The sequence below is a fragment of the Nymphalis io genome, chromosome 24, assembly GCF_905147045.1.
Source record: "Nymphalis io chromosome 24, ilAglIoxx1.1, whole genome shotgun sequence".
In the NCBI taxonomy this organism is placed as follows: domain Eukaryota; kingdom Metazoa; phylum Arthropoda; class Insecta; order Lepidoptera; family Nymphalidae; genus Nymphalis; species Nymphalis io.
In genome coordinates this window covers 629,993-657,381 of record NC_065911.1, presented here as the reverse complement: position 1 = coordinate 657,381, position 27,389 = coordinate 629,993, and the positions used below count along the sequence as shown (strand labels likewise).

Below are 27,389 nucleotides of genomic sequence, written 5' to 3'. Positions count from 1 at the left end.
TCATGGTAAATACCACTATGAAACATTATGCGAGTTTTTTGAATTAGTATCGTCAGAACTCATTTATAATCCTGACGACATTTTTTTAATATTGGGAGATTTTAACATTTCAAATGCTAAATGGAGTTACTGCCAGAATAGTATGGATCTTCAGAATATTTCTGACAATGACATTCTTATTGACTCTATATACCATTTTCTGAATTTTAATAACTTAAAGCAATACAATACAGTACCTAATATTAATAATAGATTTCTCGACTTAGTTATAAGTAATTGTGAATGTTCAATAGTAAGACACAGCGACCCACTTGTACCCGAAGACTCACATCATCCTACATTATTCATTTTACCTAAGATGTGTGTGTGTAATATGTGTAAGATGTGTAACCGTACCGCGTGCAATTTCTAAGGCTTCTCGCACCATACGCATGTTTCATATAGCCGATTATACAGCAGTTAATAGAGCTCTGGGTGACATTGATTGGTTTGATCTCCTTAGTGAATCAGATATTACAAAAGCAGTAGATTTATTTTATGAAACGGTTAACAATGTTATACGTGAAATGGTGCCAACAAAAACTGTTGTATGCAACCGTCATTATCCATTCAGGTACTCAAAATCCTTAGTAAAGATTATTGCTGAAAAACTTAAATATCACAAAAAATGGAAAATGTACAACAGAAATATGGACTATGATACTTCTTGTTTATTGCGGGAAAGACAAAAAAGGGTTCAGATTTATTGCTACGACAGTTACATTAATTATTCCGAAATTCAAATTAAAAAGAACAGTAAATTTTTCTGGACTTTTGTTAAATCGAAACATGCTTCTAATTGCTTCCCTGAAACTATGTTTTATAATGATTCAGTTGCTACTGGTGGCAATGATGTTTGTCAACTTTTCAACCAATACTTTAATTCGGTCTATGAAGCGACAGTTTCTGGCATTTCTGATCATGATTTAGATAATGTATCATCCAAGACGCATTTAAGTATTTGCTCTATAACTATTACACAAGAGATGGTCGAATGCTATCTTAAAGGTCTTGATATTAGAAAGGGATAGGGCCTGATGGCATTCCTCCTTTATTTTTAAAATCATGTCGCGCTACTCTATCATATCCGATCTATTTGTTATTCAATAAATCGTTGACTACTGGTAATATGCCTTCTGTATGGAAGCGATCATATATAGTACCAATATTCAAATCAGGTAATAAGCACGACATAAAGAATTATAGACCTATTTCTAAATTATGCGTCATAGCGAAAACTTTTGAGAAAATTATCTATGATTCTATCTTTCCTTTATTACGTCCAGTTATTCTTGAACAACAACATGGATTTGTTAACTGTAGATCGACAGAGTCCAACCTCTGTGAGTTAGTGCACCGTGTTTCTTCATCTATGGATAAGGGCAACCAGGGCTTTCGATAAAATTTCACATAACATATTACTTAAAAAATTGAAAGAAGTCGGTATACACGGCGATTTACTTCGGTGGATAAGTTCATACCTTCGAAACCGTAGCCAGGCTGTGACAATCAAAGGTTATTGCTCATCCTTCTTTCCTGTCTCTTCAGGTGTACCTCAGGGATCTCACCTTGGCCCCCTGCTTTTCAATTTATATATTAATGACGTCAATGGCATAATTAAAAACTCATGTATTCTGTTATACGCAGACGATATGAAAATTTGTAGAGAGATTGCGTCTCCGTTGGATTGCTCACTTTTGCAAGAGGATCTAGACAGATTGTGTCTATATTGTAAACACAATTCTCTATATTTAAATATAAATAAATGTAGCGTCATTCCTTTTTCACGGAAACGCGATCTTACTATATATGATTATCGTCTAGACGGTGTTGAGATTAATAGAGTGACAGAGGTGAGAGACCTGGGTATACATCTGGACAATAAGTTGACCTTCGGTTTGCATATAAGTAAGACAGTGGCTAAAGCTTGTTGAATGCTTGGTTTTGTGTTTAGAACGTCGAAAGATTTCAAGAAAACTAGTACCCTAACTCTTCTATATAATTCCTTTGTACGACCTATCCTCGAATATCGCTTCCATTGTTTGGAATCCGCATTACAAAACATACATAGACCGATTGGAAAGAGTCCAAAATAAATTTATAAGATTTGTGCGTTTTAAAGAATTTGTACATAATAATGAATGCTTAAATACGTTATCACTCGCTGACAGAAGAGCGATCAGAGATCAAATATTCTTATTTAAATTAATTAATAATTTAGTTGATTCCCCGTTTCTCTTAGGTTGTATTAGTTTCCGATGCTCTCGAATCACCACACGTAAGTGCTTACTTTTTAATCCGTCACTCACCCGAAGCAAGTATGCGCAAAATATATTTGTATACAGAGCCTGCACCGATTACAATAAACGATTTAGCGAAATTGATTTTTTTACAACAGAGAATGTTAATAAAATAAGAAAATTATTGAAAGAATACTTGTTTAATAAATAATTAATAAAATTAATATTTTTTTGTAAATTAATAATGTATATGTATATTGAATCAATTACTTGCCATAAATTGATGATTTATGATGTTACTTTAATTGTTGAAATCAAATTTAAATATTTTTAATGACATTGTTTATATTTATGTTCATTAATATTATAGTAATTTAACTTCTTGATTTTTTTTTTGCATTGTATTTTTGTCTCTTTCTGTTGTCTTTTTTACACGCATACTCTAACATTTGTACTATTTTTAAGTGGAAACTTTATTGGTTTATGATTTAGTAATAATTCCTTAATTCTATGTAATAACACGCTGTATGTTTCCCAAATATAAATAAAATAAAATCTCAGCTGGAATAGCCGCTCTTGCGAAGCTTAATTCCAGCTGAGAATATTACATTGGAACCCAGGCGGAATACGAGGCCATATCCGGGAGCTGACCCTACTCGCCCAGTTGCAGGATATTCATGTAATCCTCCTGGGCGAGACGAAGCTCTCGGCCGAAATCGAGCTCCGAATCCCGAACTTCTTCGTGTATCGGCGAGATGAAGTCTCTCCCCGGGGCTGCCCATTCAGAGGAACTGCAGCCCTGGTGAGAAGGGATATCATACACGAATAACTTGCACATGCACCGTTGTGAGCCTACGTTCGCAGGGGGTGCGTGTGCATGCTGGTGAGACGGAGCTGCTGCTGTATGCCACCCGGACAGGTTTTCTGCAGCACCGATGTCCAATCGCTTATCGACTCGCCGCTGCCTACACTGATCGTGGGTGATCTGAACGCAAAGCACCACGCTTGGGGCTCGCGCGTCATCACCCAGGTGGGTAGGCACCTGCTCGAGGATCGCGAACGACAGGGTTACGGTGTGTTGGGTCCAGGAGCGCCGACCCACATACCGACTAACCCTACGTACCAGCCGGACGTCCTGTACATCGTGCTGCACCACAGACTAGACGCACCCATCGATGTTGAGGTTAACTACGACCTCAACACACAACACCTACCAATTGTGGTCACAATCGCCCTCCAGCGCGACTTCACAGTGCCCCGCTCCCCACGTTTGCGGGTCGACTGGGGGCGCTACTCCTCAGAGCTCTCGGAGTTTGAGCTCACGGTCCCGATCGCGACGACTGAAGATGTAGAAGGAGCTGCTTCTAAAATTTCTGAGGCGATCCAGAAAGCCAAAGAAGCAGCCACCTCTCAAGGAAGCACGCCGAGAAGTCGTCAGGACCAGCTGCCGAGCTCGCTCCGAGTGAAACTGAGGAAGAAACGAAATCTTCACCGACTATGGGCGCGAACGCGCTGGATGACTACTAGGAGGCCACCATCGATCGAGCATCCAAGCACGACACTACGCTGTACCACCTCTGCAAACAACTTACCGGACGTGACTCGCCTGCCTACCCGCTCCTAGATCGAGCGGGTAACAGAATATATTCCGCCAGCGACAGAGCAGAGATCCTGGCGGAATATTTGGAGGGTCAATTTACCCCCAACCCACCGGACTTGTCTAAGATCGATGTCGTCCATCATCACGCGGCAATCCAGAGTCAAGTGGAGGTATTCCTGTCGGCCCAAATCCCGCCGCTCCAAGGAGACGATTATATCTCTCTGTCCGAGCTGCGGAAGGCCGTCTTCCGACTACCGAAGAGGAAGGCGCCAGGCCCCGACGGAATTACCAACGCCGCGCTGATGCAGCTACCCAACAACTGCCTCGTAGCGCTCGCGAGTGCATTTAACGGGATACTCCGGACCGGACACTTCCCCGAGGCGTGGAAGATAGGGAAGGTCATCGCCCTCCCTAAACCCGGGAAGGATCGTAGCTTCCCGGCAAGCTATCGGCCTATCACGCTACTCTCGCACATCGCCAAGCTGTTCGAGCGTCTGTTGCTGCGGAGACTCGCGCCTCACCTGCCCCTGCGCGAGGAGCAGTTCGGATTCCGCAGCGACCACTCAACGACGCTCCAGCTGGCGAGAGTTCTTAGCCACTTAGCCAGTGAGCGAAACAATGGGCATCCCACCGTCGGGGTCTTTCTCGACATGGAGAAGGCCTTCGACCGGGTGTGACATGCCGGACTCCTGGCTAAGCTCTTGAACACCTCGGCGCCTCTCGCGTATGTGCGAGTAGTGGCGTCGTTTCTGGAAGGCCGAAGCTTTTATGTCTCGGTGGAAGGCGCGGATTCTCAGCCGCGCCCCATTCGAGCCGGAGTACCCCAGGACACTACGCTAGTAGCTGCCTGTCACCGCGTCTATACGCTGTGTACACGGACGACATCCCTACCCTTCGCGACCATCTGCGCGAGGGTGGAGAGGATGTGATGCTGGCCCTGTACGCGGACGACAGCGCATACTTCTCGTCGTCCTACCACCAGATCGTCGCTATCAACAGGATGCAACGTGTGTTGGATCTGATACCGGATTGGCTAGATAAGTGGAGGATGGCTGTCAACGTTGGTAAGACGGCCACTCTGCTTGTAGGTGCTGATAAGCCGATGTGTCGGCTCACCTTCCGAAGCCAGGACGTGGAATGGCAGACCTCAGTCTGCTACTTGGGGTGTCACTTGGACCGCAGGCTGCGCATGATACCCACCGTTAACAAGGTGGTGAGTCATGCCGCGGCTGCCCGGTCTAAGCTGTACACCCTCTTCACTTCGCGACTTCGTTTGAAGACCAGACTGAGGGTCTACGGTGCCTACGTCCGCTCGCGCCTGACGTATGCGGCCCCCGCCTGGTACGCACTCTGCTCAGCGTACCAGAAGCGGAGGATTCAGATCCAACAGAACCGATGCCTGCGCTTGATAGTAGGAGCTCCGAGGTACGTCAGAAATGATGTCATTCATCGAGACACCAGGACGCTCACCGTGGAGAAGTTCGTCCGCAAGCTTGCTCGCTCGCTATTTGCTAAGGCGGATAGCAGTGCGAGCGTACACCTCCACGGTATAGCACCGCTTCATGCCACCACTTCACCACTTCAGACCACCTGAGGGGCGTCCGTTACCTCGTGAGTTTAGGAACTCACGAGGTAACGGTCGGCGACAGTAGGCTGTCGCCGACCATCAGCGCCGATGCGGGCATCGGTGAAGAGGACGACGACGATCTGGAGACACGGTAGGACGACATCACCGGTAAAAAAAGGAAAACCATTAAGGACTTACAGCCACCGGGTCATAACGACCCTGGCCCTCTGGGCCAAAATAAAGTGACACGACGGTTGAACCGTCGGGGAGGACCAGCCCGGGTAGGGGGGGCAACCCCGAGGCCCGTACCCAGACTGGCCTAGGCCAGCCAGAAGGACCATTGATTGGATAGCGGCGCATACGACACTTCTTGTGCAGCGGCCGGACGGTGCGGTCGAGTGTTGGAGCCGACGCGCGTTCCTGGATGTAGTGCTGACGTTTGGAAGCTGTGGACCGTGCTGATGAGGCTGAGGCTCATCCTCCGTCGTATTAATCCGTGGCGGGGTGAGTGGACCCCGGATACATGCGAGGCATTCTTCGGGACTGAAGAGAATGATGTTGATGAGGAACCATCAAGTGAGGATGGACTACAAAGAGACCTGCTGAACTGCTGCAGAAATCCAAGCTGACGAGGCCGTTCAGCTGTCAGGAACGGCCGTCTTAGAGGAAAATCCCTCTCAACCTATATCGGTTCCTGCTAGTGACTTTCAACATCAGAAGTGGGATGAACGTTCGAGGATACCCACAGGTATGTTTTCTTATTTTATGTACTTATCCATCTGGAGATATTTATGTTCAGCGGTCAGCACTGTGGCGGCCGCGATCTATATTGTAATAATGTATCTAACTATCCACCTCCACCAATAATATATATCAATGGAAATTAAAGCAAAGTTGTGAGGATGGGTAGGTAGGTATACATATTAATATCTCCTTCAATGCATTCCCTTTGTTTGGCCTGGTACAAATAAAGAGGCTAAAATGGCGAGTATAGGCTGTGTGTTGACTACAGAGCTCTCAATAAAAAGACCGTCAAGGACAGCTATCCCATGCCAGTCATCGATGATCAGCTCGATAGGTTAAGTGGCAAATCCCTGTTTACTAGTTTAGATTTAGCTTCAGGTTATTACCAAATCCCTGTTGCTGAATTATCACGACATCTCACTGCTTTCGTAACTCCGGATGGGCATTACGAGTACACAAGAATGCCCTTTGGTTTGGTTAATGCCCCAGCCGTATTCCAAAACATGATTAATAAAGCCCTAGGTATAGTAATAAACGGTTCGACTTAGCTATTCCGTATTTAGATGATCTATTGACTACCGGTAGCACCTTTTCAGAGGCTTTTGGAATATTAGAGGAAATTCTGAAATTACTATCGCAAGCTAATCTTACATTAAATTTAAAAAAAAATGCTCGTTCTTCCAGTCGGAAATAGATTATCTAGGCTACGAAATTTCTGTATCAGGTCTTAGACCAGGTGGTAAAAAGGTTGAAGCTGTAGCAGAATTTCCGACCCCAACAAGTGTGCATCAAGTACGACAATTTGTTGGCCTTGCCAGTTTCTTTCGCCGATTCGTTTATAACTTTGCAACCCTAGCAAGGCCACTCACGAAATTAACAAAGGCTGATGCACTATGGCAATGGGGCCCCGAGCAAGAAGCAGCTTTTATGGAAATCAAATCTAAATTGACATCCAGACCCGTTCTCGCATTATATAACCCGGAATATGACACAGAAGTACATTGTGATGCAAGTAAAGTTGGTGTCGGCGGCGTTCTATTACAGCGGTCGGACCAAAATTCTGCTTTGCGCCCTGTCGCGTATTTTAGTCGGCAAACGACTCAAGAAGAGGCAATGTGGCATTCTCACGAACTAGAGACCATGGCGGTTGTAATGTCACTTAAGAAGTTTCGGGTATATTTAATAGGGATTCGGTTTAAGGTGGTCACTGACTGCAATGTGCTACGAACTACTCTAACAAAACGGGATTTGTTGCCTAAAGTTGCTAGATGGTGGCTAATGTTACAAGAGTATGATTTCGTTATAGAATACAAACCCGGCCATAACATGCAACACGTAGATGCATTGAGTCGGAACCCAGTAACCCCAGCAGATGACGCCGAAGAGTTAGAGGTTTCACAAATATCCACTGAGGATTGGCTCCACACTGTACAAATGACCGATCCCCGCTTGAAACATATAAAGGATATTCTTGACACTAAAGAGTGTGATTTTAAAGATATCCGAAACAATTATGTTTTGCGTAACGGTAGAATATATCGAAAAGTTGGGCGTGGCTTAAAGTGGGTAGTACCAAATGGGGCTCGTTGGCGTATTTGTCAGTTAAACCATGACGAGGCAGGGCATTTTGGTTTCGATAAAACTGTAGAAGATAGGCTCGGACTATTGGTTTCCCAAAATTAAAGGGTTTACTAAAAAGTATGTGTCTTCATGTATTAGCTGCGCTTATAATAAAGAGGTGACAGGTAAAAAGACCGGGTTCTTAAATCCAATACCCAAGACTCCTTGTATCGTCCATACTATACATATAGACCATCTAGGCCCATTTATAAAAAGTAAACGCGGAAATACATACATTTTAGCTGCAGTAGACGGGTTTAGCAAATATATATTCATTAGGGCTGTAAGGAACACAAAATCTAAAACATCAATAAAAATTCTTGAGGAAATCTTCGCTAATTTTGGTTGTCCGAATGTACTTATACCTGATCAAGGCACAAGCTTTACTTCACGGGAATTTAAAGATTTTGTGACATCTAGAGGTATAAAACATTTCCTTAACGCTGTAGCGACTCCCCGGGCAAACGGACAAGTTGAGCGCTATAATCGATCCATTCTAAACTCCTTGGCCGCTATGAATCACGGACTTCATGAAAGGGACTGGGACATTAATATTCATAAATTACAATGGAGTTTTAATAATACTTTAAATAAAGGTATCGGGAAATCTCCAGCAGAAGTAGTTTTTGGTAAACGGACAAATAATCCTGCTGAAAATATTTTAAAGGGGGCTTTAGAGGATGGTCATGAAAGGGAAATCGGAGAAAATAGGGAAAAAGTTAAAGAAAAGGTAGCTTAGAATATAAAAGAACATCAAAAGAAAATGAAAATGACATTTGATAGAATTAGGGCTCCTACAAAACTCTTTAAATGTGGTGACTTAGTTATGATCCCTAACTACAATCCGGAAAAAGTTTAGGTCTGATGTCTGAATCGATCAGGGCAAGTGATTACTGAATTAAATATTTCCCGAAATTATTTAAAAAAAAAAAGAGAATCCCATGAAATGAAGAGTAAAATCGAATAGCAGGCCGTGTCCCGATGGCGGCAAACGGTAGCTTCATTATGCGACGTATAAGCAGGCCGTGCTCCGATGGTGACAAACGGTAGCTTCGTTATGTGACGTATGAGCAGGCCGTGTTCCGATGGTGACAAACGGTAGCTTACCTCGACTATGTGCTGTTAATGAGCAGGCCGTGTCCCGAGGGCGGAAAACGGTAGCTTAAGTTCATTAAGCTTGACACAATGTACGTCCAAATAAGAATGAAGTGATATCTAGTTTATTAGTGTAGTGATTACCAGTGGAGTGCGTTATTAGTGTTTCTGACATTAACGGAATAACTATTGATTAATTAAGTGATTGTATCATTTTAAATGTTTCTTAATGTTTGATCAAAACTTGAAATTATCAACCCACCTATCAAGATTGTTATTTAAATAAATGTGTAAACGTAACTATTTGATAGACTCAGAAATTAACTATATTCTATGATTATCATTTAAATAAATGTGTAAAAACTCAAGTACGGTGTACTAGGTATTTACTGTAATATTTACTTTTGATTTTTATTTTTTTTTATTATATAATTTACTTTTCATTCAATGTAACTCGGGTTTTCTACCTAAATTTATTTAATTAAATATCTTATCTTAAAACTTAATATATAAAATATACATGTACTCTAAAATTTGTCGTATGTGGTCATACTCTAATTCGAATGGCCGAGCATTATTTGGAATGGGGACATTCCAATAGCAGAATGGCCGTCTGTTAGCGTTTGTAGGAATATAGGAGGGTAGTAGTGGGAGGAAGTGACGTTTTAAAATAAAAACTGTTAATAGATTTGATTGTGTTTTCCTACAATTCATTTGGAAAGTTCGGATTCACCCATTAAATATCTGTTCCTGCTAGTGACTTTCAACATCAGAAGTGGGATCTGAATTCCATTGGCGCTCAATGTTCGCGATTCAGCAGAGAAATAGAGCAACCAGATGCTAATCCACGTGCTTGGTGTGCTACGATTGATATTTGCGTTAATGAACGTCCACTGGAAGGTGTATCGCACATCATAGCTCTCACATCATAGCTCAGTAAGGCACTGAAGGGCAGTGTCTTGTCGTGGCTGTCACAAATCTCCCATGCGGCATATGCAAGCCGTGTGATGACGTCACTGTTGACTAGAATGAAGGATTAAGTCACGAAGAAATCGCTATGTCATATGTGCTGGCCCATATTGCCCAGTTCGATTCGCGTCTGTATCGCTTTGCATTTACAAGACAAATGACAAATGACAAACGACATGTAAGAAATGACGACAAGAAGTGATAATAATTTGTGGTAACGTATTATACAATGAAAAAATCTGGTGAGTACGTTCCAATTTGTTTAAAATTGAAACTGTGTTTCTTAGTAACTTCACAAGTTAGCTTGTACCTACATTGCGATAATTTATTAATTTATCTACCCTGCTTTGGATTATTAATTAACAATGATCTTCTGCAATAATAGCTAAGAAACTTGCCTAATAACAATCGCTTCCCATGGCTCTCGTTCCAGAAATCGATTAACGTCATTGAAAGAATAAACCGTTCACCTCCACGAGGGACGCTACCGCGACCGCGAGAAGTGATTGTGACTATGGTGGAGCATCAGGATTCTGCGGCATTGTCTTCGCCAAGGCTGTGAGCTCTGCCACGAACCGCGATGCTGGTGCTGCCGATCGTATCATTGATGCGATACGATCTATCAATACTTCGGTGAGATCCAACCAATATTTTTATATTTCTAATTTCGACATTGATATTTGGTGCGAGGAGGCAGATCGTGCTAAAGTTTAAAGTAAATGGAGTGATAACGAGAGTTGGTCTCACATTGGCAATTGTGTTCTGAAGCGTGTTCGGCGCTTTTCGATTAAGAGTATAAGGAAAAGACTGTACTGGCCCTACTAGTCTGTCTTTATTGTTAACGGTATGTCAAGTCACTTTTAGTAAATAATTTTAATTAGCAACTGCTAACGAATGCGTTGATATTGTGTCCAGAGTCACTCAAGACTGATAGATGTGTGGGTTTTTCTATTAATTTAAAGAAGTGCCTTTTTAGCAATTAATATAGAACTCTTAGGTTGCACTATCAGTTAAGGTCAGGTACAGCCGAGCGAACACGTTAGTTACGTGTCGACCACTTCGAAGCTGTGCGTGAGGTGCAAAGGCAACGGGCATTAAAGTATCTAGCACACTCTACTGGCAAGCTTAATTCAGGCATGCGTGGGCCCTATCATGTGGTCAAGGCGCTTCCCGATGGTCGTTACGTGCTGCGCTGCTGGCTGACTCGTATGACAAGTCGACTCAAGCGGCTGCGGAATATATTTGTCGCAATCGTATCATCTCTGGAACGCTAGCGCCATCTGTCGGGAATAACATTTATCTGAGGATAAAATAAATGATATTACAATATAATATTAACAAAGTCGGTTTTTGTCCCGACCTACTCAAGGTATCATTTAATTTGTTTAAAAATGTAACAGCATTTTTACCCATAGCTGGGATAAGGCGTCATCTCCTTATTACGAGTACACACGTATAGGATCTCTACATGATAATCGAATCAAAAACTTCTGGATACGAAGCCTTATAAATATATTTTTTTATAGAATAGGAAACATTGGCATTGCAAGAAATGTTAACCATCGCTTACATCGCCAATGCGCCATCAACCTTGGGAACTAAGATGTTATGTCCCTTGTGCCTGTAATTAAATACTCAATATTTAATTTAGTTACTAGAACTCACGACTTCAACAAGATAATAACGAACGTACCTTGAGTGAGAACGCCTATGAGCGTCGACTTGCCCGCCTCGTTCGCCCCCATCACCGCGACCCGCAGCTCGACGCTCTGCTGCGTGTCCGCCAGCTGCGAACCGAGTACGTACTGTAGCGTAAACAGGTTTAGACAGAGATAGAATTATCAAATCTTTTGACCCTTATCGTGCAACCAGTGTTGGTGTTTGTTTCGCTACTTAAGTAGCAAAACAAACTTGACAGTTGGTGCGTTCATTGTGTTTTATGTTCAATTTTCGCTTATATTTATGTTAGAAAACGATTCTAATCCAGTGTAAAGGCCGAGAAACAATCCTTATATCATATCGATGGTTATACAGTGGTGCAGTGTCGTATTATTTCATGTTAAAGCGACAGCAAGAAGAAAATTGCCGGCGTGTGTTTTCACGCGTAAGTACGACTATTTTGTCTCAAAATATAGTTTCTCAGTGATGTTTATTTATGCCATAGCATGACGGAACCTTATATCGCATTAAAATCCTAAAGGTAATATGATTTTCCAGTTTTTATTATTCATAACCTATAATTATTTATCATGTAAGTGCTGAAAGCATCGGCTAAAAAAAGTCCCGATATTCGATAAAAAATATCGACTCGTCGACAATGAAACAAATAAATACGGAGTCCATTAATAAACTAAAGTGCTTCGTTATATGTATATATGTTATTTTAATTTATTCGTTATCCTATTTATAGTTTTCTAACGACAACATGATTTAACATTCTTCATGAATTTATAATATTATTAGATTCCGAGTCAAGAGGGTAACATAGAAATATATGTGGCAACCATTCTTTATGAGGAGAACGCTAATCCAGTACCATATAAAGATGCCGAAGTACTATTGATAACGGAAACAAAAACAAACAATGCAACGGTTTTCGGGTGTAGGAGGAAAACAAAAAATATTATAATTAAAAAAAATGTATAATAAACATTAAAAAGTAAAATTTAATAACCCTATTTAGTTTTAATTAAGTCCCGAAAATCTCCCAAAACAGGGAACGCGGGTACTATGGCAACGTTATAAGCACACATCGACAAACCATCTCCGTCTCGATCGCGGCCTCGCGGCCCCTCGGTGTACCAGTTCAAGGCGTGCCCACCTTGCGGATGTACACCTCGGCGACGGCGCGCGCGGGCGCCACGCGGCGGGCCCGCGCGCCCACGAGGGCGGCGCCGAGCGCGCGCGCCATGTCCCGCAGCGCGCGCAGCGACGCCCGCAGCGCGCCCGCCCGCAGCCCGCGCAGCGCGCCGCAGTCGCGCACGCCCACCACGTACACCGCCGCGCCGCCGCCCGAGCGCAGCCACCACTTCAGCTGCGGGGGGGGGGGGCACGTGTTGAGGTGTCGGGGTGACAATACAATATATTTTTACTGGTGGGAGAGCTTTGTGCGAGCCCGTCCAGGTAGGTCCCACCCCCTCGTCAGATATTCTACCGCAGACCAGCGGTACTCGGTATTGTTGTATTCCTGTTTGAAGGGTGAGTGAGCCAGTGTAAATACAGGCACGGGGGACATAGCATCTTAGTTCCCGAGGTAGGTGGCGCATTGATGATGTGAGCGATGATTAACATTTCTTACAATGCCAATGTCTATGGACGTCGATGACCACTTCCCATCGGGTGGCCCATATGCTCGTCCGCCTTCCTATTCTATAAAAAAAAAAATATCTCGCTGAATGTCAATCGCCTATCAAAATTCATTTTAATTAAACGATTCGCTAACTAACAGCTCCACACGTGTGTATCCGGGGCATTATTATGCTTTTGACATGCCGCTTAACGTTATACGTCACTCGAAACGGCGCCACCTGTCGGCCCCGAGTGGAACTACGAGCATCGCATCGATATATTTCACGAGCACAACCTCAATAAAATTGTTTGTATTATACGCTCAAATTGAATATACATATATATTGCTTAAACGACGTATAAAAACACTATTGTTTTTTTTTTAATCCGTGTTATAAAATAAATTACCTCGTGGTGTTGATCTGTCAAGACCACAGACAGGGTCTGTATGAAAGCACACACTGTAGCTCGTGGTTGCGTTTTATCAGCGTTAAAAGTCAAAATTAGCATATTTTTAAAACCTTCGTGATTTAATAAAATATTTCGAACAAGGAAAATGTTTTCCTAATAAAGTGTTTGTTTTATATCAATTAATAACCGTTGTGTGATATCAAAGGTATTTTTTTTTATAGAATAGGAAAGCGGACGAGCATATGGGCCACCTGATGGTAAGTGGTCACTAACGCCCATAGACATAGGCATTGTAAGAAATGTTAACCATCGCTTACATCGCAAATGCGCCACCAACCTTGGGAACTGAGACGTTATGTTCCTTGTGCCTGTAATTATACTGTCTCACTCACCCTTCAAACCGGAACACAACAATACCAAGTACTTCTGTTTTACGGTAGAATATCTGATGAGTGGGTGATACCTACCCAGTTAGCTACCTAAGTTATATATAATGTTATATATTTAATATTATTTATTATTCACTTGCGTCACCAGGTGCTGGAAGCGTCGCTCGCACGGCGAGACCAGCTGCAGTTTGTACTCGACGTTCCCGAAACGAGGTTTCGGGGGGTAGACTCCCGTAGCACTCGTCGCCGGAATCGTCGGCGTCGGATGTTCTGAGGGCCAAATCGAATATATTTAACATTGATCTTATTTTGATTAATGCCATCCGCGTTCGGTGAGACCGACTCACTGTTTATGATCTCCTGGTACATTAACATTGTAATCCTAACTGAAACTAATTGACTCTTTTAATCTAATCGTTCGGTGAGACCGACTCACTGTTTATGATCTCGTGGTACATTAACACTGTAATCCTAACTGAAACTAATTGACTCTTTTAATCTAATCGTTCGGTGAGACCGACACACTGTTTATGATCTCCTGGTACATTAACACTCTAATCCTAACTGAAACTAATTGACTCTTTTAATCTAATCGTTCGGTGAGACCGACTCACTGTTTATGATCTCCTGGTACATTAACACTGTAATTCTAACTGAAACTAATTGACTCTTTTAATGTAATCGTTCGGTGAAACCATCTCACTGTTTATGTTCTCCTAGTACATTAACAACGTAATCCTAATTCTAAATCTTTGAAACTAATAATAATAACATCCTGGGACATTTTACACACACGGCCATCTGATCCCAAATTAAGCTTGTACAAAACTCGTGCTATGGAAACCAGACAACTGATATACTACATATACTACTTTTCTTGTGTAAATACATATTTATACAGAAAATTACACCCAGACTCAGGACAAACAGACATGTTCATGCACACAAATGCAAACACTGTAATCCTAACTGAAACTAATTGACTCTTTTAATCTAATCGTTCGGTGAGACCGACTTACTTTTACTTTACTTTTATTAAAACTGGCCGTTTACTCTGACAAAATTCAAAAATTAAAGAAACACACGTTTCAAATTAATATTCTAAGCGAACTGCCACAGATAATACACAATTAGAAGATAGGCTCGGACTATTGGTTTCCCAAAATTAAAGGGTTTACTAAAAAGTATGTGTCTTCATGTATTAGCTGCGCTTATAATAAAGAGGTGACAGGTAAAAAGACCGGGTTCTTAAATCCAATACCCAAGACTCCTTGTATCGTCCATACTATACATATAGACCATCTAGGCCCATTTATAAAAAGTAAACGCGGAAATACATACATTTTAGCTGCAGTAGACGGGTTTAGCAAATATATATTCATTAGGGCTGTAAGGAACACAAAATCTAAAACATCAATAAAAATTCTTGAGGAAATCTTCGCTAATTTTGGTTGTCCGAATGTACTTATACCTGATCAAGGCACAAGCTTTACTTCACGGGAATTTAAAGATTTTGTGACATCTAGAGGTATAAAACATTTCCTTAACGCTGTAGCGACTCCCCGGGCAAACGGACAAGTTGAGCGCTATAATCGATCCATTCTAAACTCCTTGGCCGCTATGAATCACGGACTTCATGAAAGGGACTGGGACATTAATATTCATAAATTACAATGGAGTTTTAATAATACTTTAAATAAAGGTATCGGGAAATCTCCAGCAGAAGTAGTTTTTGGTAAACGGACAAATAATCCTGCTGAAAATATTTTAAAGGGGGCTTTAGAGGATGGTCATGAAAGGGAAATCGGAGAAAATAGGGAAAAAGTTAAAGAAAAGGTAGCTTAGAATATAAAAGAACATCAAAAGAAAATGAAAATGACATTTGATAGAATTAGGGCTCCTACAAAACTCTTTAAATGTGGTGACTTAGTTATGATCCCTAACTACAATCCGGAAAAAGTTTAGGTCTGATGTCTGAATCGATCAGGGCAAGTGATTACTGAATTAAATATTTCCCGAAATTATTTAAAAAAAAAAAGAGAATCCCATGAAATGAAGAGTAAAATCGAATAGCAGGCCGTGTCCCGATGGCGGCAAACGGTAGCTTCATTATGCGACGTATAAGCAGGCCGTGCTCCGATGGTGACAAACGGTAGCTTCGTTATGTGACGTATGAGCAGGCCGTGTTCCGATGGTGACAAACGGTAGCTTACCTCGACTATGTGCTGTTAATGAGCAGGCCGTGTCCCGAGGGCGGAAAACGGTAGCTTAAGTTCATTAAGCTTGACACAATGTACGTCCAAATAAGAATGAAGTGATATCTAGTTTATTAGTGTAGTGATTACCAGTGGAGTGCGTTATTAGTGTTTCTGACATTAACGGAATAACTATTGATTAATTAAGTGATTGTATCATTTTAAATGTTTCTTAATGTTTGATCAAAACTTGAAATTATCAACCCACCTATCAAGATTGTTATTTAAATAAATGTGTAAACGTAACTATTTGATAGACTCAGAAATTAACTATATTCTATGATTATCATTTAAATAAATGTGTAAAAACTCAAGTACGGTGTACTAGGTATTTACTGTAATATTTACTTTTGATTTTTATTTTTTTTTATTATATAATTTACTTTTCATTCAATGTAACTCGGGTTTTCTACCTAAATTTATTTAATTAAATATCTTATCTTAAAACTTAATATATAAAATATACATGTACTCTAAAATTTGTCGTATGTGGTCATACTCTAATTCGAATGGCCGAGCATTATTTGGAATGGGGACATTCCAATAGCAGAATGGCCGTCTGTTAGCGTTTGTAGGAATATAGGAGGGTAGTAGTGGGAGGAAGTGACGTTTTAAAATAAAAACTGTTAATAGATTTGATTGTGTTTTCCTACAATTCATTTGGAAAGTTCGGATTCACCCATTAAATATCTGTTCCTGCTAGTGACTTTCAACATCAGAAGTGGGATCTGAATTCCATTGGCGCTCAATGTTCGCGATTCAGCAGAGAAATAGAGCAACCAGATGCTAATCCACGTGCTTGGTGTGCTACGATTGATATTTGCGTTAATGAACGTCCACTGGAAGGTGTATCGCACATCATAGCTCTCACATCATAGCTCAGTAAGGCACTGAAGGGCAGTGTCTTGTCGTGGCTGTCACAAATCTCCCATGCGGCATATGCAAGCCGTGTGATGACGTCACTGTTGACTAGAATGAAGGATTAAGTCACGAAGAAATCGCTATGTCATATGTGCTGGCCCATATTGCCCAGTTCGATTCGCGTCTGTATCGCTTTGCATTTACAAGACAAATGACAAATGACAAACGACATGTAAGAAATGACGACAAGAAGTGATAATAATTTGTGGTAACGTATTATACAATGAAAAAATCTGGTGAGTACGTTCCAATTTGTTTAAAATTGAAACTGTGTTTCTTAGTAACTTCACAAGTTAGCTTGTACCTACATTGCGATAATTTATTAATTTATCTACCCTGCTTTGGATTATTAATTAACAATGATCTTCTGCAATAATAGCTAAGAAACTTGCCTAATAACAATCGCTTCCCATGGCTCTCGTTCCAGAAATCGATTAACGTCATTGAAAGAATAAACCGTTCACCTCCACGAGGGACGCTACCGCGACCGCGAGAAGTGATTGTGACTATGGTGGAGCATCAGGATTCTGCGGCATTGTCTTCGCCAAGGCTGTGAGCTCTGCCACGAACCGCGATGCTGGTGCTGCCGATCGTATCATTGATGCGATACGATCTATCAATACTTCGGTGAGATCCAACCAATATTTTTATATTTCTAATTTCGACATTGATATTTGGTGCGAGGAGGCAGATCGTGCTAAAGTTTAAAGTAAATGGAGTGATAACGAGAGTTGGTCTCACATTGGCAATTGTGTTCTGAAGCGTGTTCGGCGCTTTTCGATTAAGAGTATAAGGAAAAGACTGTACTGGCCCTACTAGTCTGTCTTTATTGTTAACGGTATGTCAAGTCACTTTTAGTAAATAATTTTAATTAGCAACTGCTAACGAATGCGTTGATATTGTGTCCAGAGTCACTCAAGACTGATAGATGTGTGGGTTTTTCTATTAATTTAAAGAAGTGCCTTTTTAGCAATTAATATAGAACTCTTAGGTTGCACTATCAGTTAAGGTCAGGTACAGCCGAGCGAACACGTTAGTTACGTGTCGACCACTTCGAAGCTGTGCGTGAGGTGCAAAGGCAACGGGCATTAAAGTATCTAGCACACTCTACTGGCAAGCTTAATTCAGGCATGCGTGGGCCCTATCATGTGGTCAAGGCGCTTCCCGATGGTCGTTACGTGCTGCGCTGCTGGCTGACTCGTATGACAAGTCGACTCAAGCGGCTGCGGAATATATTTGTCGCAATCGTATCATCTCTGGAACGCTAGCGCCATCTGTCGGGAATAACATTTATCTGAGGATAAAATAAATGATATTACAATATAATATTAACAAAGTCGGTTTTTGTCCCGACCTACTCAAGGTATCATTTAATTTGTTTAAAAATGTAACAGCATTTTTACCCATAGCTGGGATAAGGCGTCATCTCCTTATTACGAGTACACACGTATAGGATCTCTACATGATAATCGAATCAAAAACTTCTGGATACGAAGCCTTATAAATATATTTTTTTATAGAATAGGAAACATTGGCATTGCAAGAAATGTTAACCATCGCTTACATCGCCAATGCGCCATCAACCTTGGGAACTAAGATGTTATGTCCCTTGTGCCTGTAATTAAATACTCAATATTTAATTTAGTTACTAGAACTCACGACTTCAACAAGATAATAACGAACGTACCTTGAGTGAGAACGCCTATGAGCGTCGACTTGCCCGCCTCGTTCGCCCCCATCACCGCGACCCGCAGCTCGACGCTCTGCTGCGTGTCCGCCAGCTGCGAACCGAGTACGTACTGTAGCGTAAACAGGTTTAGACAGAGATAGAATTATCAAATCTTTTGACCCTTATCGTGCAACCAGTGTTGGTGTTTGTTTCGCTACTTAAGTAGCAAAACAAACTTGACAGTTGGTGCGTTCATTGTGTTTTATGTTCAATTTTCGCTTATATTTATGTTAGAAAACGATTCTAATCCAGTGTAAAGGCCGAGAAACAATCCTTATATCATATCGATGGTTATACAGTGGTGCAGTGTCGTATTATTTCATGTTAAAGCGACAGCAAGAAGAAAATTGCCGGCGTGTGTTTTCACGCGTAAGTACGACTATTTTGTCTCAAAATATAGTTTCTCAGTGATGTTTATTTATGCCATAGCATGACGGAACCTTATATCGCATTAAAATCCTAAAGGTAATATGATTTTCCAGTTTTTATTATTCATAACCTATAATTATTTATCATGTAAGTGCTGAAAGCATCGGCTAAAAAAAGTCCCGATATTCGATAAAAAATATCGACTCGTCGACAATGAAACAAATAAATACGGAGTCCATTAATAAACTAAAGTGCTTCGTTATATGTATATATGTTATTTTAATTTATTCGTTATCCTATTTATAGTTTTCTAACGACAACATGATTTAACATTCTTCATGAATTTATAATATTATTAGATTCCGAGTCAAGAGGGTAACATAGAAATATATGTGGCAACCATTCTTTATGAGGAGAACGCTAATCCAGTACCATATAAAGATGCCGAAGTACTATTGATAACGGAAACAAAAACAAACAATGCAACGGTTTTCGGGTGTAGGAGGAAAACAAAAAATATTATAATTAAAAAAAATGTATAATAAACATTAAAAAGTAAAATTTAATAACCCTATTTAGTTTTAATTAAGTCCCGAAAATCTCCCAAAACAGGGAACGCGGGTACTATGGCAACGTTATAAGCACACATCGACAAACCATCTCCGTCTCGATCGCGGCCTCGCGGCCCCTCGGTGTACCAGTTCAAGGCGTGCCCACCTTGCGGATGTACACCTCGGCGACGGCGCGCGCGGGCGCCACGCGGCGGGCCCGCGCGCCCACGAGGGCGGCGCCGAGCGCGCGCGCCATGTCCCGCAGCGCGCGCAGCGACGCCCGCAGCGCGCCCGCCCGCAGCCCGCGCAGCGCGCCGCAGTCGCGCACGCCCACCACGTACACCGCCGCGCCGCCGCCCGAGCGCAGCCACCACTTCAGCTGCGGGGGGGGGGGGCACGTGTTGAGGTGTCGGGGTGACAATACAATATATTTTTACTGGTGGGAGAGCTTTGTGCGAGCCCGTCCAGGTAGGTCCCACCCCCTCGTCAGATATTCTACCGCAGACCAGCGGTACTCGGTATTGTTGTATTCCTGTTTGAAGGGTGAGTGAGCCAGTGTAAATACAGGCACGGGGGACATAGCATCTTAGTTCCCGAGGTAGGTGGCGCATTGATGATGTGAGCGATGATTAACATTTCTTACAATGCCAATGTCTATGGACGTCGATGACCACTTCCCATCGGGTGGCCCATATGCTCGTCCGCCTTCCTATTCTATAAAAAAAAAAATATCTCGCTGAATGTCAATCGCCTATCAAAATTCATTTTAATTAAACGATTCGCTAACTAACAGCTCCACACGTGTGTATCCGGGGCATTATTATGCTTTTGACATGCCGCTTAACGTTATACGTCACTCGAAACGGCGCCACCTGTCGGCCCCGAGTGGAACTACGAGCATCGCATCGATATATTTCACGAGCACAACCTCAATAAAATTGTTTGTATTATACGCTCAAATTGAATATACATATATATTGCTTAAACGACGTATAAAAACACTATTGTTTTTTTTTTAATCCGTGTTATAAAATAAATTACCTCGTGGTGTTGATCTGTCAAGACCACAGACAGGGTCTGTATGAAAGCACACACTGTAGCTCGTGGTTGCGTTTTATCAGCGTTAAAAGTCAAAATTAGCATATTTTTAAAACCTTCGTGATTTAATAAAATATTTCGAACAAGGAAAATGTTTTCCTAATAAAGTGTTTGTTTTATATCAATTAATAACCGTTGTGTGATATCAAAGGTATTTTTTTTTATAGAATAGGAAAGCGGACGAGCATATGGGCCACCTGATGGTAAGTGGTCACTAACGCCCATAGACATAGGCATTGTAAGAAATGTTAACCATCGCTTACATCGCAAATGCGCCACCAACCTTGGGAACTGAGACGTTATGTTCCTTGTGCCTGTAATTATACTGTCTCACTCACCCTTCAAACCGGAACACAACAATACCAAGTACTTCTGTTTTACGGTAGAATATCTGATGAGTGGGTGATACCTACCCAGTTAGCTACCTAAGTTATATATAATGTTATATATTTAATATTATTTATTATTCACTTGCGTCACCAGGTGCTGGAAGCGTCGCTCGCACGGCGAGACCAGCTGCAGTTTGTACTCGACGTTCCCGAAACGAGGTTTCGGGGGGTAGACTCCCGTAGCACTCGTCGCCGGAATCGTCGGCGTCGGATGTTCTGAGGGCCAAATCGAATATATTTAACATTGATCTTATTTTGATTAATGCCATCCGCGTTCGGTGAGACCGACTCACTGTTTATGATCTCCTGGTACATTAACATTGTAATCCTAACTGAAACTAATTGACTCTTTTAATCTAATCGTTCGGTGAGACCGACTCACTGTTTATGATCTCGTGGTACATTAACACTGTAATCCTAACTGAAACTAATTGACTCTTTTAATCTAATCGTTCGGTGAGACCGACACACTGTTTATGATCTCCTGGTACATTAACACTCTAATCCTAACTGAAACTAATTGACTCTTTTAATCTAATCGTTCGGTGAGACCGACTCACTGTTTATGATCTCCTGGTACATTAACACTGTAATTCTAACTGAAACTAATTGACTCTTTTAATGTAATCGTTCGGTGAAACCATCTCACTGTTTATGTTCTCCTAGTACATTAACAACGTAATCCTAATTCTAAATCTTTGAAACTAATAATAATAACATCCTGGGACATTTTACACACACGGCCATCTGATCCCAAATTAAGCTTGTACAAAACTCGTGCTATGGAAACCAGACAACTGATATACTACATATACTACTTTTCTTGTGTAAATACATATTTATACAGAAAATTACACCCAGACTCAGGACAAACAGACATGTTCATGCACACAAATGCAAACACTGTAATCCTAACTGAAACTAATTGACTCTTTTAATCTAATCGTTCGGTGAGACCGACTTACTTTTACTTTACTTTTATTAAAACTGGCCGTTTACTCTGACAAAATTCAAAAATTAAAGAAACACACGTTTCAAATTAATATTCTAAGCGAACTGCCACAGATAATACACAATTAATTATTTAACACCATCATTTCATCGCTTACCATTACTTTATCAAATTAAATTAATTCCGATTAATTGATACTTTGAGGCAAAGAGATCTAATAAAATACGTACTTAAAATTCATGTAATAAGGACTATTTTTGTATAAACAATAAGATATGTAAGAAAATTTTAAAGTCGTTAAGAAGAAGATAAAAGTTAAAATGAATCTTAGTGGAATATATATAAAATACAAATTTGATGATAAATATAGAGTAAATGTAAAAAATACACTTATAAATATACATTTTTTTAGTAGGATTACTTTTTAGGTATTTTTAGTTCATACAAATTATAAATTAAAATATTTACTTACAATTGTTTTTACAGATGAAAAACGAAACAGCAAATTATTTAATTAATTTTGTTCCCATAAATATTTCTGAATTTCAAAATGGTGTCACTTAAAAATGTCTTACGTTTGTGTTACATAAATACGTATATTTAACTTAAAATAGCAAGTTATATCAGCTTACAGGAACTAGAAAAATCATTTATCGCGCCAAAATTTAAATTTAAAATGGCGTAATGATTATGTTTAAAAATATTTAATATTTTAATAAATTTAAATAACACAATACGAATTTGAAAATGGGGTCTTTTAAAATAACAGAATATGACATAACAGAGCATTTTTTAATATTCTTGAGGATGGTTATCACTCAAATGCTATTTCTGATGTTAGGTCTGCTATTCTTTTAATAATTATTGTTATTTAGCTTAGCGGTATTTTTTTCCATTCATGTTGCCGCAGAGTCTTAAACACAGGCCATTCCTTATATATTCAAAATGGCGCCTAATAAGAATAAAATATAATTTTCAAGCAGTGATGAATCGCTTGAATTTTGTAAAAATTTACCAAAATAGAAATATATAATTTTGTTTTGGTACATATTCAAATTTAGTATTGCATAAGTTAGGTAATAAACGAAATTTCATTTATATTTATTACTGATCAGAATATGATTGACGGGAATAGTTCGTGCTTATAATGCCTGAAGTTCTCAAAAAAATATGACCGAGTTATTACAACTTATACCTAAATACCTGGATGTTTATTTTTTAATTTATATATAATTAACATTATTTTATGCTGCAATTTTTTTTAATTTGTTGTGTAATATATTAATCAGGTTAGTAAAGGTTTGAATATGTTTTTTTATTTAAAAAAATAACTTTTAACGCGATACGTTTTCTTAGACGAAAAACGTAAATGATACTAATTATCTTTGTTTAAAAAAATCTTATTGCGCCCTTATATTGAAAAACGATTTATCCCATACTTATCAACCATTAATTGCTTTTATTAAATTATGTTTAATATTATTGTAGTTTAATTAATATCGATACCACAGATAGCTATAAAAATATTAATTAATACAAATCATAAAAATTCAATGTCATATCGTCTAAAGTAAAATCGGCATTAAATAATCCAATCATTGATAGTTAGATATCGTAATGTTATATAAATATGTATCATTAACTTAAAATTGCAATTTATAAACAGGAACTGGATATATCATTTAATGTACAAAGTTTAAATACTAACAATATGAAAGCTAATTTTGGTTTACCTCTTGAGGTAGTGATTATATTAATGGCGCCAAAATTGTAATTCAAAATGGCGTCATGACGTTTGTGTTTTTAAAATGCTAAGCATGTTTTTTTTTTTAAATAAATACAAAAATTATTTTACCGTACAACATTATTGTTTTAAATTTATAATCAATTGTTATTGGAGTTTTACATATCAGCGCGGCTTAATGCAAAAGTAACATCGGCATTGTAAGAGCTACCATTAACAAAAAAAAAAAATACAAACCTAAAGATTTGTTCCTTGGGGCGTGATTATCATTTTAAAAACAGTTACGTTATATATGTATGCATATAAATATGTTATTTCATTTAAATAGAAAATAACTAGTGTATTAAAGCCACAAGAGTAGACAAAGGCAAATTAACAACTGACATTGAATTGGCGCGATATCATTTTTCGAGATTTTGAATTATCTGTGATATTCATTATGGATTTGCGAAAAAATTGCGTTTTATTCGGGAAAATAATTAAGCTGAGCTGTTAGCGAATATCACGGGATATGGAAATATAAAGTTTGTTTATATTTACTCCTACGATTGGAATATACTAAATATACATTTCAACTAATTGTAAAAGGTGTATTAAATACACGTGCATAGTGCTATTTTGATTTTAAATAAGAATATTTAATTTAAATCTCAGTTTATTTGAAATTTTAAGTCAACTAACTTCTAAATAAGTTATTATTGTAACAATTTAACATACGATAAGATTATCATAGTCCTGTCACCGTGGCGTCACGGAAGGGTAGATAGGCAAACATGGTATAACTAAGAATTTAATGTTATTGAACGTACATATTTCCAAATATAAAGACTTATAACCTTTTACTGTTGCGATTTCTGTTTCTCTTTTTTAATTTCGAATAGGAAGGCAAATGAAATTTTGGTGGTAATTCTCCACCGCGTCATTGGCGTTTTAAGAAATATTAACCATCATTTATATTTTCAATGTGCCATCAACATTGGGAACCAAGATGTAATATCCATTGTGTATGTACGTTATTTCATAAACCTAGTTATATAATTATTTAATATTAACTAGAATTTGGATGTATGTGTGTACATACATAAGAAGCCATTAGTTCCATATTATATTTTCATATATATATATATATATATATATATATATATACGTAATAAAAACTCTGACACTGATTAATTAACTGACTGAATAAAACTGAGTTATGAGTGAAAATTTGCTCGATCACATATGATGGTTTATTAAAAATTTGTCCGCTAGTGTTAAATATATGAAAGTTTATATGGATGGTCCACATTTTTTTTATACAGTGTTGCCAACTTGGGGGTTTTCCCCCTAAATAGGGCTATGTCAGATGAAATCAAATAGGATATTTTCAGGTCAGACATTTTTTAGGAGGAACATTTTTTTAAAGAAATTCTCTCTGGGGATTAACTCTTCAGCTTCATTTAATTGAGTATATTTCAAGTTTACTAATGCTACTTGCAGTACTTGATTTGTTTTTTTTTAACATCATATTACAAATGTATTTTGTATTTGTTTCAATTCATCCGTCAGGAGGATGCTTCTAAGAGGTTGGCAACACTGTTTTTATGTAACATAAAAATACCATCATCGTTTGTCGTTTTTTGTAATTTAATCCGCAAGGCGAAACGCCCCCCACGCAATCATGAAGTGAACACGACAAGAAAACTGGTTACAGATACAATTAATATATTTAATTTATCTAGAATATTCTAGAGAGATCACGAATTTTGCATTGGAGCCGTGTACTATAGAATCCATGGTATGTACGGGAAGGTTTGCGTGACCCGGCCGATGGCTCTGTAACAAAACAATTTCGTTAATATATAAAAATGGCTGTTTGTGTATCTGTTTGTGATTAATAGAGTTCGGACCGTTTGAATCACCATCATAGTTGAAATTTAGATGTATGTCTCATGGATGATTTTATAATATCCACTTCGTTGTAACGCCGCTAGATGGCGCTGTACCACATTAACAGCCACCTACCGGGTTTTGCTAGTAAAGTACAAAAGTGTCTGTTGGTCGAAGATATCTCTTCTTAAGAACAAAACTTATTCCAACATGATTCAAAACAGTTACAGAATATAAATGTCCCACAGCTGGGCTAAAACCTCTCCTTCTCAGGAGAAGGTTTGAGCTTATTCCACAACCTGCTTCGATGCATGGATTTCCTTCACCGAACACTTATAAATTAAATGTGGGAAAGTCAGTGGAGCTAGCAATCTCGGATACCAACACTGAGCTGACGATATACTTTATTGGCTCAACAATTCAACTGTAATTAGAAGTTATCGTTGGGTTCGTTGAGCGGTACCTGGTCCCCAGCCCCGCCGTGAACAGCAGCCGGCGGCCCCGCACGAGGTACTCCGGACAGCGGGCGAACCTGAACAGCACGGAGGCCCCCTCGTCCGCCCTCAGCACGTTGTTCGGAGACATTATACCCTAAAGCGAAAAATATATCCGTGGTCAGCGATGAGATAAGCAACCCGATGGTAAGTGGTCACCACCGCCCATAGACATTGACACCGCAATAAATATTAACCATCGCTTACATCAACAATGCGTCACCAACCTTGGGAACTAAGATGTTAAGTCCCTCGTGCCTGTAGTTACACTGTTTTACTCACCAACAACAATGCTATTGCTGTTTGGCGGCAGAATATATTATAAGTGTGTGTGGTAACTGGTGGTAAGGGAATTGTGCAAACCCGCCTGGGTAGGTACCACCCACTCATCAGATATTCTACCGCTAAACAGGAATATAACATAAAAAAATAAATATCATTATCATACTTAAGTATTTTACGCAACACCACAAATTATACCAAAATTAAACTATTTAATTCCATTCCGCAAAGTGAGTTTGATGTATGTATTCGTTACCTCGATAATGGCCATCTGACGCACGTTCCCGACATGCACAGAGCACTGGAACCCTGGGTAGATGGCCGTGGAGTGTCTCAGGACATGCACGGATGCCTGTTACATTCAATCAAATTTAATTCATGACCGCATTACATATTATATTGCACAGTCTGTGCTAATATTGCTAGCATATAAAAAAAACAGCCAAGATGGTTTAGGCACCACTGAATTTTCATGTACTTAATTTGTGATTATAATTCATCTCGTACTTTACGATGAAGGAAAACATCGTGAGGAAACCTGCATGTGTCTAATTTCACTGAAATTCTGCCACATGTGTATTTACCAAACCGCACTGGAGCAGCGTGGTGGAATAAGTTCCAAACCTTCTCCTCAAAAAAGGGAGAGGAGGCCTTTAGCCCAGCAGTAGTACATTCACGTGCTGTTATGGATAAAAAAACACACACACACACAAAGTGCTGTGCAAACATATACAAGTCTATAGTCGATTCCAATAGCAAGTAGAGTATATA

The 27,389-nt window shown here is 39.7% G+C and overlaps 1 protein-coding gene across 1 annotated transcript in view; it reads right to left on the bottom strand.

Annotated features, from left to right (window-relative positions):
* Positions 1-11,043: 11,043 nt before the first annotated feature.
* LOC126777998 (GTP-binding protein 1-like) overlaps positions 11,044-27,389 on the bottom strand; it is a 67,314-nt gene continuing 50,968 nt past the window's right edge. The window contains exons 5-11 of the mRNA XM_050501372.1: positions 26,875-26,970; positions 26,306-26,433; positions 25,759-25,788; positions 14,099-14,232; positions 12,696-12,908; positions 11,568-11,661; positions 11,044-11,154 (exon numbers count right to left, since the gene is read on the bottom strand). Coding sequence (XP_050357329.1) covers positions 11,145-11,154; positions 11,568-11,661; positions 12,696-12,908; positions 14,099-14,232; positions 25,759-25,788; positions 26,306-26,433; positions 26,875-26,970 — 705 coding nt within the window. The 3' untranslated portion in view covers positions 11,044-11,144. The remainder of the gene's footprint in view (positions 11,155-11,567; positions 11,662-12,695; positions 12,909-14,098; positions 14,233-25,758; positions 25,789-26,305; positions 26,434-26,874; positions 26,971-27,389) is intronic.